General features: G+C 42.5%; 3 protein-coding genes and 1 pseudogene across 3 annotated transcripts in view; all 4 read right to left on the bottom strand.

Moving 5' to 3' along the window:
* LOC146481879 (uncharacterized) overlaps window positions 1-11,286 on the bottom strand; it is a 31,343-nt gene that overhangs the window by 8,355 nt on the left and 11,702 nt on the right. The window contains exons 12-17 of the mRNA XM_085107958.1: window positions 10,763-10,825; window positions 3,376-3,445; window positions 3,198-3,277; window positions 2,427-2,527; window positions 688-751; window positions 104-244 (exon numbers count right to left, since the gene is read on the bottom strand). Of these exons, the coding sequence (XP_084964084.1) occupies window positions 104-244; window positions 688-751; window positions 2,427-2,527; window positions 3,198-3,277; window positions 3,376-3,445; window positions 10,763-10,825 (519 nt within the window). The remainder of the gene's footprint in view (window positions 1-103; window positions 245-687; window positions 752-2,426; window positions 2,528-3,197; window positions 3,278-3,375; window positions 3,446-10,762; window positions 10,826-11,286) is intronic.
* LOC146481882 (uncharacterized) lies at window positions 5,962-7,357 on the bottom strand. Its single transcript, XM_085107959.1, has one exon. The coding sequence runs from the start codon at window positions 7,355-7,357 to the stop codon at window positions 6,371-6,373; it is 987 nt and encodes a 328-aa protein (XP_084964085.1). The 3' UTR covers window positions 5,962-6,370.
* On the bottom strand, window positions 7,360-8,171 carry LOC146481881 (uncharacterized). The gene has a single exon (XM_085107960.1). It carries the CDS (start codon window positions 8,152-8,154, stop codon window positions 7,360-7,362), a length of 795 nt encoding a protein of 264 aa, XP_084964086.1. The 5' UTR covers window positions 8,155-8,171.
* Window positions 8,557-10,438, bottom strand: LOC146481880 (uncharacterized; annotated as a pseudogene).

Raw genomic sequence — 11,286 nt, 5'->3', positions numbered from 1 at the left:
TCACTGGACCTACCTAAACCAATTTCAGAAGTAAACACTCACTCCTACAGTGTACCTTCAATATAATTTCAAGAACTTCATTCTTCTCCATTTTATCACTTACCTTGACGTTACAGCATTGGAGAATGAATGATCTAGCTTTCTCCTAACTGGAGGTGATGGTTGAAAATCATCATCATCATCATCATCATCTTCCTTGATAAAATGTCGCTTCTGTGACTTCTGTCTTGATTTAAGAGGACTCCTAAAACAGATGATATATGTCGTCAATTCTGTTGCAAATTTGCAAGATATGCAACACTTGTTTTTCTAGATAAGATACAAGTGGGTGTGGTCTCTCCTTTCACTTTGAGAGATGAGTGTTTAGCAGTCAGTATGAGGTTGTGTTACTGGGTTGGTGGCGTCTCTCGTATGAAGCTAGACTAATCTTGGATTTGCATGTACCGTCACATACGGTGCACATGTGTTCAAGCATAGATGCAGGCAGAGAGGTGTTAGCCTTTTGTCCAGCACATCTTTCCCATAGTCCCGCAACTCTTATTTCCTCAAATGTGTGGACAGCCCTCCTTTGGACAGGAGTTAAGATATAGGTACAATAAAATCCACAAATAACTCAAATGGAAGATGCTCACATAAAGCAACTACACCTGTGGGAGTGTTACTAAAGCTGTCACTGTGTAGACTTACAGTTTGAGTGAGGATTTGACTTGGAAGGGAAGTGGAGCTTTGGTTTTAGAGGAACACAGCATCTCTAAAGATTGAACAAAATAATCACATTGATTTAAACATTTAAACACTAAATAAATTATTTAGCAAAGTTAACTCAAGCCTATGAAGTCAGCGGCCTTTCCTATTGGTGTACGTGACCTGTGGGGGGTCCCTGGCGGGTCAGCGTTTCTCACATTTGCATTTGCATTGCTTTGCTGATCGTTGAGGATCACTTAGTGCGAATCTTTGGGGATAATTTATTTCTGGCTCCCCTCCCTCCCTCCCTTTTGGTTTAACGGTGTAGGTAAGTATACTTTGGTCATGTAAGTACGATTTTTACTGAATTCCTATCAGTGTGACGGTGCTGGTTGGCTGGCTGCTGCATGGGTGGTTCTTGCTCGCAGGGTTGTCAGGGATACCGCTGTGCTCTGCCTGGACTGTGTCAGCTAACTTCCATTCTGAACTGCTGTTTACAGTTACCAAAAAGCCAATAACCACTGCCTTGGAATTTAAGCCAACAGCTGCGCATGCCAAGGGTGTTACTGGTAGTCATAAATTTCAAATCTGAAATGGTACTTTCAAATGAATCTTTCTTGAAAAGAAACCTTCTTGTCTTTGTTTGAAGTACAGTCGAACCTGTATTAAGCGGCACCGTATTAAGCGGTCACCCTCTATTAAGCGGTCAGTTGTCAAAGTCCCGAAAATTACTTCCCTTATTTACTGTAATCCTGACCTGTATCAAACGGTCACCTCTGTTAAGCGGTCGCGGTCACCCTATATTAAGTCCCAGCGAGCTATTTCTATTGCCTTGACCTGTTTTAAACGGTCCCCTTGTTAAAGGAAACCACTTAAATATGGTAACAAATAGCATGCCAGGCAATTGAGCTTCTAATGAGCTGCACAATCGTGGCGTTAATGTTTTACTAGTCTGTTTCAATACCATGCTCTCCTTTGTCATATCATTTTACCACTGAACTTTCTTAACCAAGTAAGTGATGTATTCTGTGCAACCTGTATTAAGCGGTCACTTAGCCATTCCCCGAGGGTGACCGCTTAATACAGGTTCTACTGTAACACTTCTGACAAAAGGTTTAATCCTTTTTGATCGTTTGGTATAACAAATCAGAGTTAAATCATATTCAGTGCACCGTGACCATAATTTATTATTTGGACAGTGTGACAATGTGTTGAATAATAAATAGGTATGACCCTGTTCATAATAATTTATTATAAGTTAATTTTCTGCTATCATATCCTACATTAAGTTTGGTCTCCTTAAATTTGCTATTTATTTCATATTTTTTCGGTCTTTTCCTTTTTTGTGTGTGTTTTCACTAGTTGCGAATCGTAGTTTTGAAAGCAGTGTTTTGTTTTGTAAATAAGTTCTTGTAAGTAGTTATTTGTAAGTACTGTTTCGTGTTTTTAAGTAACTTATTCCGAGCAGTGTTTTGTAAATTGTAACTTTTCCTTTGTTTCCTCTCGGTAAGTTGTAGATAAACTGTAAACTGTAATTAGTTAATTTTAAAATTTCTTTAAGTATTGTAACATGTGCTAAAATAAAAATAAACAAATTACAAAAAAAATAAATAAATAAAAAAAAAATAATAATTTATTATACACCCATTAGGTTTGGAAATGATAGAAGAGCTGTCGAAACATGTTTTCAAAAATTAAACTTATATTTTAAACTTTTATTCTCCCATTACATGAATACTTACCAAGGCCTATGAATCGTTCAATGTTGACCTTGTCCTGTTTCTTTTCTTGTTCCTCAGTCAAGTTGTCATAACCATAACGTTTCAAGTGAAGAATAAGCACTCTGCAAGAGAGTCCATAATGAAATAAAATGTAAGCCAAAGGCATGAACTGTGAGTCAATATTAATCCCTAAGACTCAAGGAACTTTGTCAAGCATTTGAATTGTAGGTGGTGCAAATGCATTTCTCTCTTGCTTGCCACCTTTCTATAAAGCATCATAAAAGGTAGTCAATTACTGTCAATGGCCATTATATTAAATAAAATATTAATAAAGTGTTTGATTATTGGTTCAAATGGGAATTCAAAAAGGTAGTACTTACAGAAGATGGTTTGTTATGGTTGTTGGTATCATGTTTAAGAGAATAATCATGAGCTTTCAAAAAATCAACCAATTATTGGTAGTCCAATGTAATGTGTTTTTGGTGCAGTTACTGCGGGATGACTCTGTTTTCATCTGCATCAACTGTGCCAGAGATTGCCATTCAAGGATAGGACTGCATAGTCACCACAGACATTGTTCTGCAACAAGGTGCAACCCATTGTCTCATGAGACGGAAGGAGGCCGATGATGACTGTGTTTCATTCTACATGCAGTTTTAATGTCTGGGGATTGGGTTACATTCAGCGCAATACAGGTGTAACATAATAAATTGGCCTTAATGGGTCCCAAACAAGATAACAAATCTCTTACTTTAACAAGAAAAAGAAGCACAAGTTTAGAAGCTTACAAACCTTGGTAGCCTGCTGAAGCTGTGTGAAATAACAGCTTCCTTGGAATCACATTTGCTGCACGTGTATTCAAGTTCTTCATCCTAAAAATAATTTTTAAAAAAAGGACGTTTTCAATCTTTTCAAAATAATTAATGTCACTGTCAATTTGTGCACCTGAAAACCATTTAAGAGGATTTACCTCAAAGTGTTTCTTTATCAAAGTTTGCATGTTGACTGTTCCAGTCAGAGCACTACCAGATAAATTGCAGCTATGGAGCAAACAACAACAGCAACAAAATCAGTTCATACTTTCAGCCTTTTCTGCTCATTATCAGAAAACAAATTCTCCTAATAATCTTGTTCCCATACGTTTCTTATCAAGGTTACCGTATACCTTCAGAGGTGTCTGGCGTTTAAGCGATGTAGCGCATCCAGTTTAAACTGTAGATACCTAAACCCCTATATCAAATTTAAGCTAATAGAGCTTGCTATCAAACTATACCAAGAATTTTGAAATAGAATGGATGGTCGAATTTTTCATGACCTCTAAATGCGAGCGTCCGAATCACCTTTTTAAAGCTACAAGTCAAAGCGAATTTTGTTTTTTGCTAATTTAATTTGCTCCTCAGTTTCCGGACCCAAAGCACTAAAAAACGTGTCTACGTTTTGCCATATTCAACTGCAATGAAAAGTTATAAAGCATTTTCGAAATAGGATGAAAAAAATGTTGAGTAATGGTACAAAAATCGCTCTAGGAGAAAAAATATTTCAAAAGAAAAAATTCGCAGACATGTTTTTGTTGTTTATATCTTAAACTAGCTACTGTCTAAATTTGAAGGCAAATGAACAAATTCCTTTTGAGTTTTAGCTCTTTGAAGTGGCTCCTCCAAGTGAAAAAATTGATTCGAGAAAACAGCACTAAAAATTCGGCAATTCATTTGATTTCAAAATTCTTGGTTTAGTTTGATAGCCAGCTCTATAAGCTTTAATTTGATATAAGGGTATAGGTATCTACAGTTTAAACTGGACGCACTACATCGCTTGGACACGAGACACCTCTGAAGGTATAGGGTAACCTTAAAGTGAAGGAAGAAGTTATTAAATACATGTATCAAGAAAATTCACCTTGGGTGATCATTTCCTTAATTATGATGACCTCTGGGGTTGAATAAGCATTGATATTATAAGGAGAAATTTGATGCTGATCACTGTTAAAGGGTTAAGTGCATGTGAACATGACTGATTGTGTACAAGGTGTTTCAAAGTTTTAGGTCTGTGGATAAAATCCTAAAGTGTGACCATTCAAATGAAAGCTACTGAGCAGTACTTTCCTGAGGTGCTGTTTGTTACGCTGTACAAAGTGGTTCCAACTTTTGAGTCTGTGGATGGAATCCCAAAGTGTGACCATTCAAATGAAAGCTACTGAGCAGTACTTTCCTGTGGTGCTGTTTATTAACACTGTAACTAAGTGTTTCTAACTTAAATTCTGTACATGAAAGTTCTGAAAATCATTCTGTATGGGTTTTGTTTGCATTAATGTTATGGTGCGCAGACACAAAGAAAACACAATATTCTTTTGTGGGCAAAGTTGGGCAGGGAATATACCAGCAAGGCTCGGATAAAACCCACCGACCGGATGATGACCGAATGAGGGGCCTCGGTACATGGCGCCATACCGAGGGGGTGCCTCATGCCTGTCCTGCAAGGGGGGGCATAGTTCACACGTGAAAACGCATGGCCGGCATAATGTCCTTGGGCCAAGTTAACCAAGTCCAGCAAATCCTATAGCCCCCCCTCCCTGACGGGGCTTCAGCACAGGGCTGAAGGGGTGCCGCAGGCAGCAATTCCCCGCCCTTAATAATTTTATTAAACATCTCTGAATAACTGACAAAGGATAGAGCAAAATGCAGTGAACAAAATAGAAAGGATAAGGGGAGGCAAGCAACAGGAGAAAAAGGGAGGGTGGGAGGGGAAAAACTTTGCTGCTGCTCAACTTGCAGCCTTCCAAGAAAGTGGCGATTGAAAAGACTGGCACAGAATGAGATGCAAAGCAGGCTGCCGTATATGGAAGTCACATGTTAAGGGTGGACCGCAGTAATAATGCGGGCTCAATAGTTGTTGCTTGCCAACATTAACCTTTATTTTATGCTAAAATGTCAATTAATGTTATGGCGCGCAGACACAAAGAAAACACAATATTCTTTTGTGGGCAAAGTTGGGCAGGGAATATACCAGCAAGGCTCGGATAAAACCCACCGACCGGATGATGACCGAATGAGGGGCCTCGGTACATGGCGCCATACCGAGGGGGTGCCTCATGCCTGTCCTGCAAGGGGGGGCATAGTTCACACGTGAAAACGCATGGCCGGCATAATGTCCTTGGGCCAAGTTAACCAAGTCCAGCAAATCCTATAGCCCCCCCTCCCTGACGGGGCTTCAGCACAGGGCTGAAGGGGTGCCGCAGGCAGCAATTCCCCGCCCAAAACGCTGAGTAATACGAGAAGTACCCTGTGCAAAGCCCATTCCCCAAGACCTTTTTTCCAACTGGTCGCAAGGGCTGGAAACAGCTCTTATCTGCTCCACGGGGAAATGCAATGAACCAAAGACCATTGGTGGAGAAAAGGGATTAAGGAGTGGATAAGCAGGTATAATCGCATGCGCTTAACTTAAAACCTTAAAGGGGCCCTAGTCAGCCACACCTTTGTTTTTGGTTATATGCGAGAGTTTGGCTATTATATTTTATTCGGAGCATGGTGAAATGAACGAAATCACTGTGAGACTGCAAAAGGGATGAAACATACTTTCAGGAACAACTTACAGTAGATAATTAAGATTTCGCTTCACCATGAATATCAATATTGTCGATGGCATCAAAGGAGGTTGACCAGGGTCCCTTAACTGAACAATCTAAAACTTGGATAGCATTACATAATAAATGTTATAGTAGGACATAGTGTTCCCAATTTGTTACCATGAGACATCATAGTGTTTACAATAAACAGTACAAAGGGACATCATAGTGTTCCCAAATTGTTACCATGAGACATCATAGTGTTCTCAATAAACAGTACAAAGCGACATCATAGATAGTGTTCTCAATAAACAGTACAAAGCGACATCATAGATAGTGTTCTCAATAAACAGTACAAAGCGACATCATAGTGTTCCCAATACCCAGGACGTGTCGTCGATAATCATGGCAATAAGACATCCAAATGTTTGTAGGGCATTAACAAGATAAAACATGAGGCCAAATTTTGAGGGACTTGAAGAATGGTTTCTTTTGGTGTCCTTATGTAAGACTGATACGCATCTGATTTCCAACGGCCAAGAACTTTAATGAGCCAGTCTGGAAGGCCAGGAGCCCCCGCAGTAGTAGCTGCTCCAATGCGGAAACTGTGGGACGCGTAGCAGGTACTATCAAATCCGCAAATCTTGAGGAGAGCCCGTAAGTTATTTGTGAGGGAAGACCGAGTAAGATGACGTCCATCCGAAAATTGAAAGAGAGGCTGGGTAGCTCCACTGGAAGTAGTTTGAAGAAGATAGTCTCTTAACGCGGTGACTGCACATACGGTCGAGTTTGATTTGGCAATAGTGAGCTTGGCTGTCTCACGGAAAGGGTCCGTTTTGGACTTCTTAATGACAATCTCGAAGGACACAGGCTGGACAATGTTGGGGTAAAAACGGACATCTGATTTTGTCAGATGAGATTGGATATCAAACTTGCCGTTGCAAGTAAATTCGCTACTGCGCAAAAAACCAAAAAATGCAAGGGTAAAAGCAGCCCACAACATTGAAGAATCCGTGTCCAACGACTGAAAAGGTTTTAGTTTGGCATAAATTTGGAGGAGGATCGAAATAGTGATAGGGAACCGGGCCCGTTTAGCAATACCAAGGAATGATTTGATCCCTCTTAGGGTCTTGTTTAAAAAGGGCATGGATGAGAAGTCCAGGGGACAGCCAAACTCAATATGGAGATTCTTAACTGCTGCCAGGTAAACTTTGATGGTGCCATACGAAACGGTGTTGGATAAGTGAGTGACAAAATGGATCATGGTTGATTCGTGGGTAGGGAGAAAGGGGGTCTGGGGTGAAAATCTAATAAAGTGGCGCTCCCCAGAGGAATAGGTTCGACGAGTAGAGCTGGCGATGGACTGAAAAATATAGTGAGCAGCCTGCATAGTTAGACTGTTGTCAGGAAAGGAGGGATTGGACAAGGAACGGGCGATGCATCTGGTGCGAGTAGGCGGAACCGAGACATTTGAAAACGAGATAAACTATCAGCTATGCCATTGTCTACCCCAGGGACATGCTTTGCGGTAAAGGTAAAATTAAACTTCAAAGTTTGAAGGGTAATCAAACGGACAAGGTTCATGATACGGGGGATTTTTGAGCTTTTAGCAGACAAAACTGCGACGACTGCCTGGTTGTCACAATAAAAACAAATTCTCCTGTTAGCCCAAGAGGGCCCCCAAATCATGCAGGCAAGAAAAATTGGATAAAGCTCCTGCCAGGTAATACTTATTCCTGTAGTGGGGTTGAGCTGGTGGGAGGGAAGCCATTTTCCCTGAAACCACTGATTGTTGAAGAAGGCCCCGTATCCGACTGCACCCGCTGCATCGGTGTACAAATGGATTTGGGGGGATGATTCAGTGTAAGGGGGGAGAAAAAGGCTAACCCCATTCCAGTGATCAAGAAAAAATTGCCACATGAGGATGTCCTTTCTGAACTCCTGGGTGAGAAAAATAATCTGCTTGGGACGAACACAACCCCGGGTAAGGTGAATGATGCGTTGCATGAAGGGGCGACCCGGCGAAATAACCCGGCAGGCAAACTGCAGAGTCCCAATGAGGGACTGCAGGTCCTGAAGACGACAGACCCGTTTGGAAGACCAGTTGGATAGCAAGGACCGGGCATTGCATAACTTATCCTCCGGGAGACGGGCTTGCATGTTTACGGAATCAAGTGTTATTCCCATGAATTCAAGGACCTGGGTAGGGCGAAAGGTTTTCTTTGGGGCAAGCGGAATGTTTAATTCCTCGAAGAGGGTAAGAACCCGGCAGAGGGCTGTGGCACAAAGAGATGAGGGGGCAGGTTGAACAATGAAAAAATCGTCGAGGATGTGAAAGATGGAGGGGATGCTCAGGTGGTTTCTCACCAACCATTCCAGGGCATCGGAGAGTTGATTAAAAAGGTAGGGGGCGCTCCTTAGGCCAAAGGGGAGCGCTTTGTCGAAGTAATAACGACCCTTCCAGGACATCCCCAGGAGTTCCCAATCCTCGGAGTGAACGGGGATAATTCTGAAAGCTGACTGTATGTCAGTTTTTGTCATAAAGCACCCAGGACCATGTTTGAGGACCAGAGCAATGGCATCGTCAATACGAATATACTGAAGGGTGTAATCTTCAATGGGTATATTAGCATTTAAGCTATCCGGGGACCCCTTGGGGTAGGATAAATGGAAAATAGTGCGCCACTTTTGGCTGCCCTTTTTGGGAACCAGGCCAAGGGGATGAATTTGAAAATTTTTAAAAGGGGTGGATTCAAAGGGGCCAGCCAGGCGACCAAGCTGGACCTCTTCGAGCAGGTTTTTTTCAATAACTTGGGGTTGTTGGATGGCAGATGGGAGATTCTTGGCAGCTCTGGGGAAACGTTCACCTTTGTAACCTAAGTGAAAACCATGGCTTAACCCATCACAAAGTCTAGTTACAAAGGTTTGATCAGGGTGGGTCTTAAGAAGTTTGTGTAGCAGGGAAACGTTTACAGGAGTTTGGGGCTTATATGATATGACAGCTTTAGCGGTTTGAGTGTTTTTTATCACCCTGGCCTCTAGTTTTTGAAGGGGTGTCATCATGTCGATAGGCAGGGTGTTCTCCGTTGCAGAGCCTACAGCGGTGGCTGAAGGGGCAGGGCTCCTGGCTGCATTTGGCACCTCTGTTGTAATTGTTGCATGTTCCTCGTTGGGTAGAATTGGGCCTAAGGGCAGAGAGGGAACACCCATGAGAAAAATGATCCCCACTACCACATATGGTGCAAGAGGATTTTGCCTGCCCTGTAAATTTCAAGAGATACAACTGGATATCCCTTTCCCCCCAATTAAGGGAATGATTGGAGGCAGCTTTCCTACGAAAGTCTATATCGTAGGAAAGCCACGCAAAACCCGCGAACTTACGGTAGGCCGATCGGATAATCTCCTGGTATGCAAACATCTCGACAGCCCTGTGAGGGAAGGAAGTCAGCAAGACTGTACAAAAAACAGCAAAGGCCGAGAGCCACCTATCGATGGAGTCAATGTGGGTTTTCTTCTTGCGGGCAGGGGTGGGGATGTTAACTTGTTTCCCTTCGAACGAAATAGAAACCCCGGGGAGTTCGCTTTCGTTTAGGCAGGAGTTTTCTGGCAGCAAAGAATCGAATTCAACAAACTCACCGCGTAAGATTGCTTGCTGGGTCTTCTGGGGAACGTGGGCAGCGATGGATGACTGCACGTGGGAACGAGATGGGCTGTAGTTCGAGGAACCAGATTGCGTAAGAAGGCTTGCGACGAAAACAGGGTCAGATAGCTGATGTCGAGCTGGAGGTTGAGAAGCGGACTGCAAAGGCTGTTGTGGTACGGGTGATGGGTTAGCTGGACCAAAATTTTTAAGTTTCTCATCGACTATGGTGGCGATGAGGTCTGCTAGCGCGGCTGGATTGTGAACAGGGGAAGGCGGAACGCCCCTTTCGTGGACGCCATCTTGTGCTTCGCACGAGGTTTCTCCGATGTCACGTCCTTCACTTGGACCAGCCTGCGGCGGATCTCGTCGATCGTTCCGTTCATTCGTCAAAGCGCCGTCCTGGTTGGGCTGCTCAACCTGATCGGGAAGATTAGGAGCGACAGGAGGAGGATCGTTGCTCGCGCGAGGCCTTTTGGCTGCTGGATCGGCAGAATCAGCGCTACGCGTACGCGATGGTGGCGTATCCACGCTGATGGTGCCAAGGCGCTCGATCATTTGTTCGCGTGTGCCAGCGATGGGTAGTTGGTTTTGAGCGAGTAACAGGCGAAGGACCTCATTTGTCACGCCCGAAAAATCCATGAGAAAAACTTTGCTGCTGCTCAACTTGCAGCCTTCCAAGAAAGTGGCGATTGAAAAGACTGGCACAGAATGAGATGCAAAGCAGGCTGCCGTATATGGAAGTCACATGTTAAGGGTGGACCGCAGTAATAATGCGGGCTCAATAGTTGTTGCTTGCCAACATTAACCTTTATTTTATGCTAAAATGTCAAAATATTGTTCTACACAAGACAAACTTATTTTGTTCAGTTTTGGATAAGCATAATCAAGAGCTAGCGTTAAAGTGCACAGATGATTACGGTCATGTTTGATTGACCGTCTTCCGGAATAAGAATACCTGGAATAGCTGTTGTATTTCTCTTTTTAAGTAAATCTGGGAAAACGTATCTTCAAACTTTAGGTGAAACACAATTTGCATTCCAGTAACTCCAAAAAACTCTCACAAGGTATTTCTAGTCATCATTATAATGTATCCTATTCTGGAATAGGGTCAATCGAACGCACCCTAAGTTTGCTGAAAATAAATGTACTTACAGAGTGGGAATGTCAAGAGAAAAGGCATGGTAGATTTCTTCCTTTGGGGCTGACTCTCCACATCTAAATTACAAAATACACCATGTTTGAAAAAAAAAAAAAAAAGGAACATGTTTCCACTTACAGAACTACCTACATCGGTTTAATGACATAGGAGCAAGGAGTCAGGACTTACATGTGCATTTACCAATACAGAAAAGACAATCAGGGCTGCCCAAAAAGTTGACATGGGTGCCTAAGCTTTGGCTAAGGACCCAACATTTCACAGCTTGCTAGCGTCTTTCCATGCTAATCTAGTGTTAAGCCAGAAGGCCATTTGGTTATCCTGTTGATAGTCTGAAGGAAGTCTGCATACTCTTTTATAATGTTATACCTCAAGGATGCATGGCTAGTAGCCACTACTTGGATAAAAGGACAGGACACTTAGGGAATTGAAAAACAGCCTTGGGTGGAATATACATACAGGTCTGGTTTACTAGTTGAATAAATGGGAAATGACATAATATTTAAATCACATTTATTCC

The sequence above is a fragment of the Pavona decussata genome, unplaced genomic scaffold, assembly GCF_977016875.1.
Source record: "Pavona decussata unplaced genomic scaffold, jaPavDecu1.1 SCAFFOLD_48, whole genome shotgun sequence".
Classification (NCBI taxonomy): domain Eukaryota; kingdom Metazoa; phylum Cnidaria; class Anthozoa; order Scleractinia; family Agariciidae; genus Pavona; species Pavona decussata.
Note: the sequence above shows the minus strand (reverse complement) of the source record. Positions and strands in the feature narration are given on the sequence as shown.

Coding starts and splice junctions, on each gene's coding strand:
- LOC146481882 (XM_085107959.1), bottom strand. CDS start 7,357: ATGCAGGCTGCTCACTATATTTTTCAGTCCATCGCCAGCTCTACTCGT.
- LOC146481881 (XM_085107960.1), bottom strand. CDS start 8,154: ATGGGAATAACACTTGATTCCGTAAACATGCAAGCCCGTCTCCCGGAG.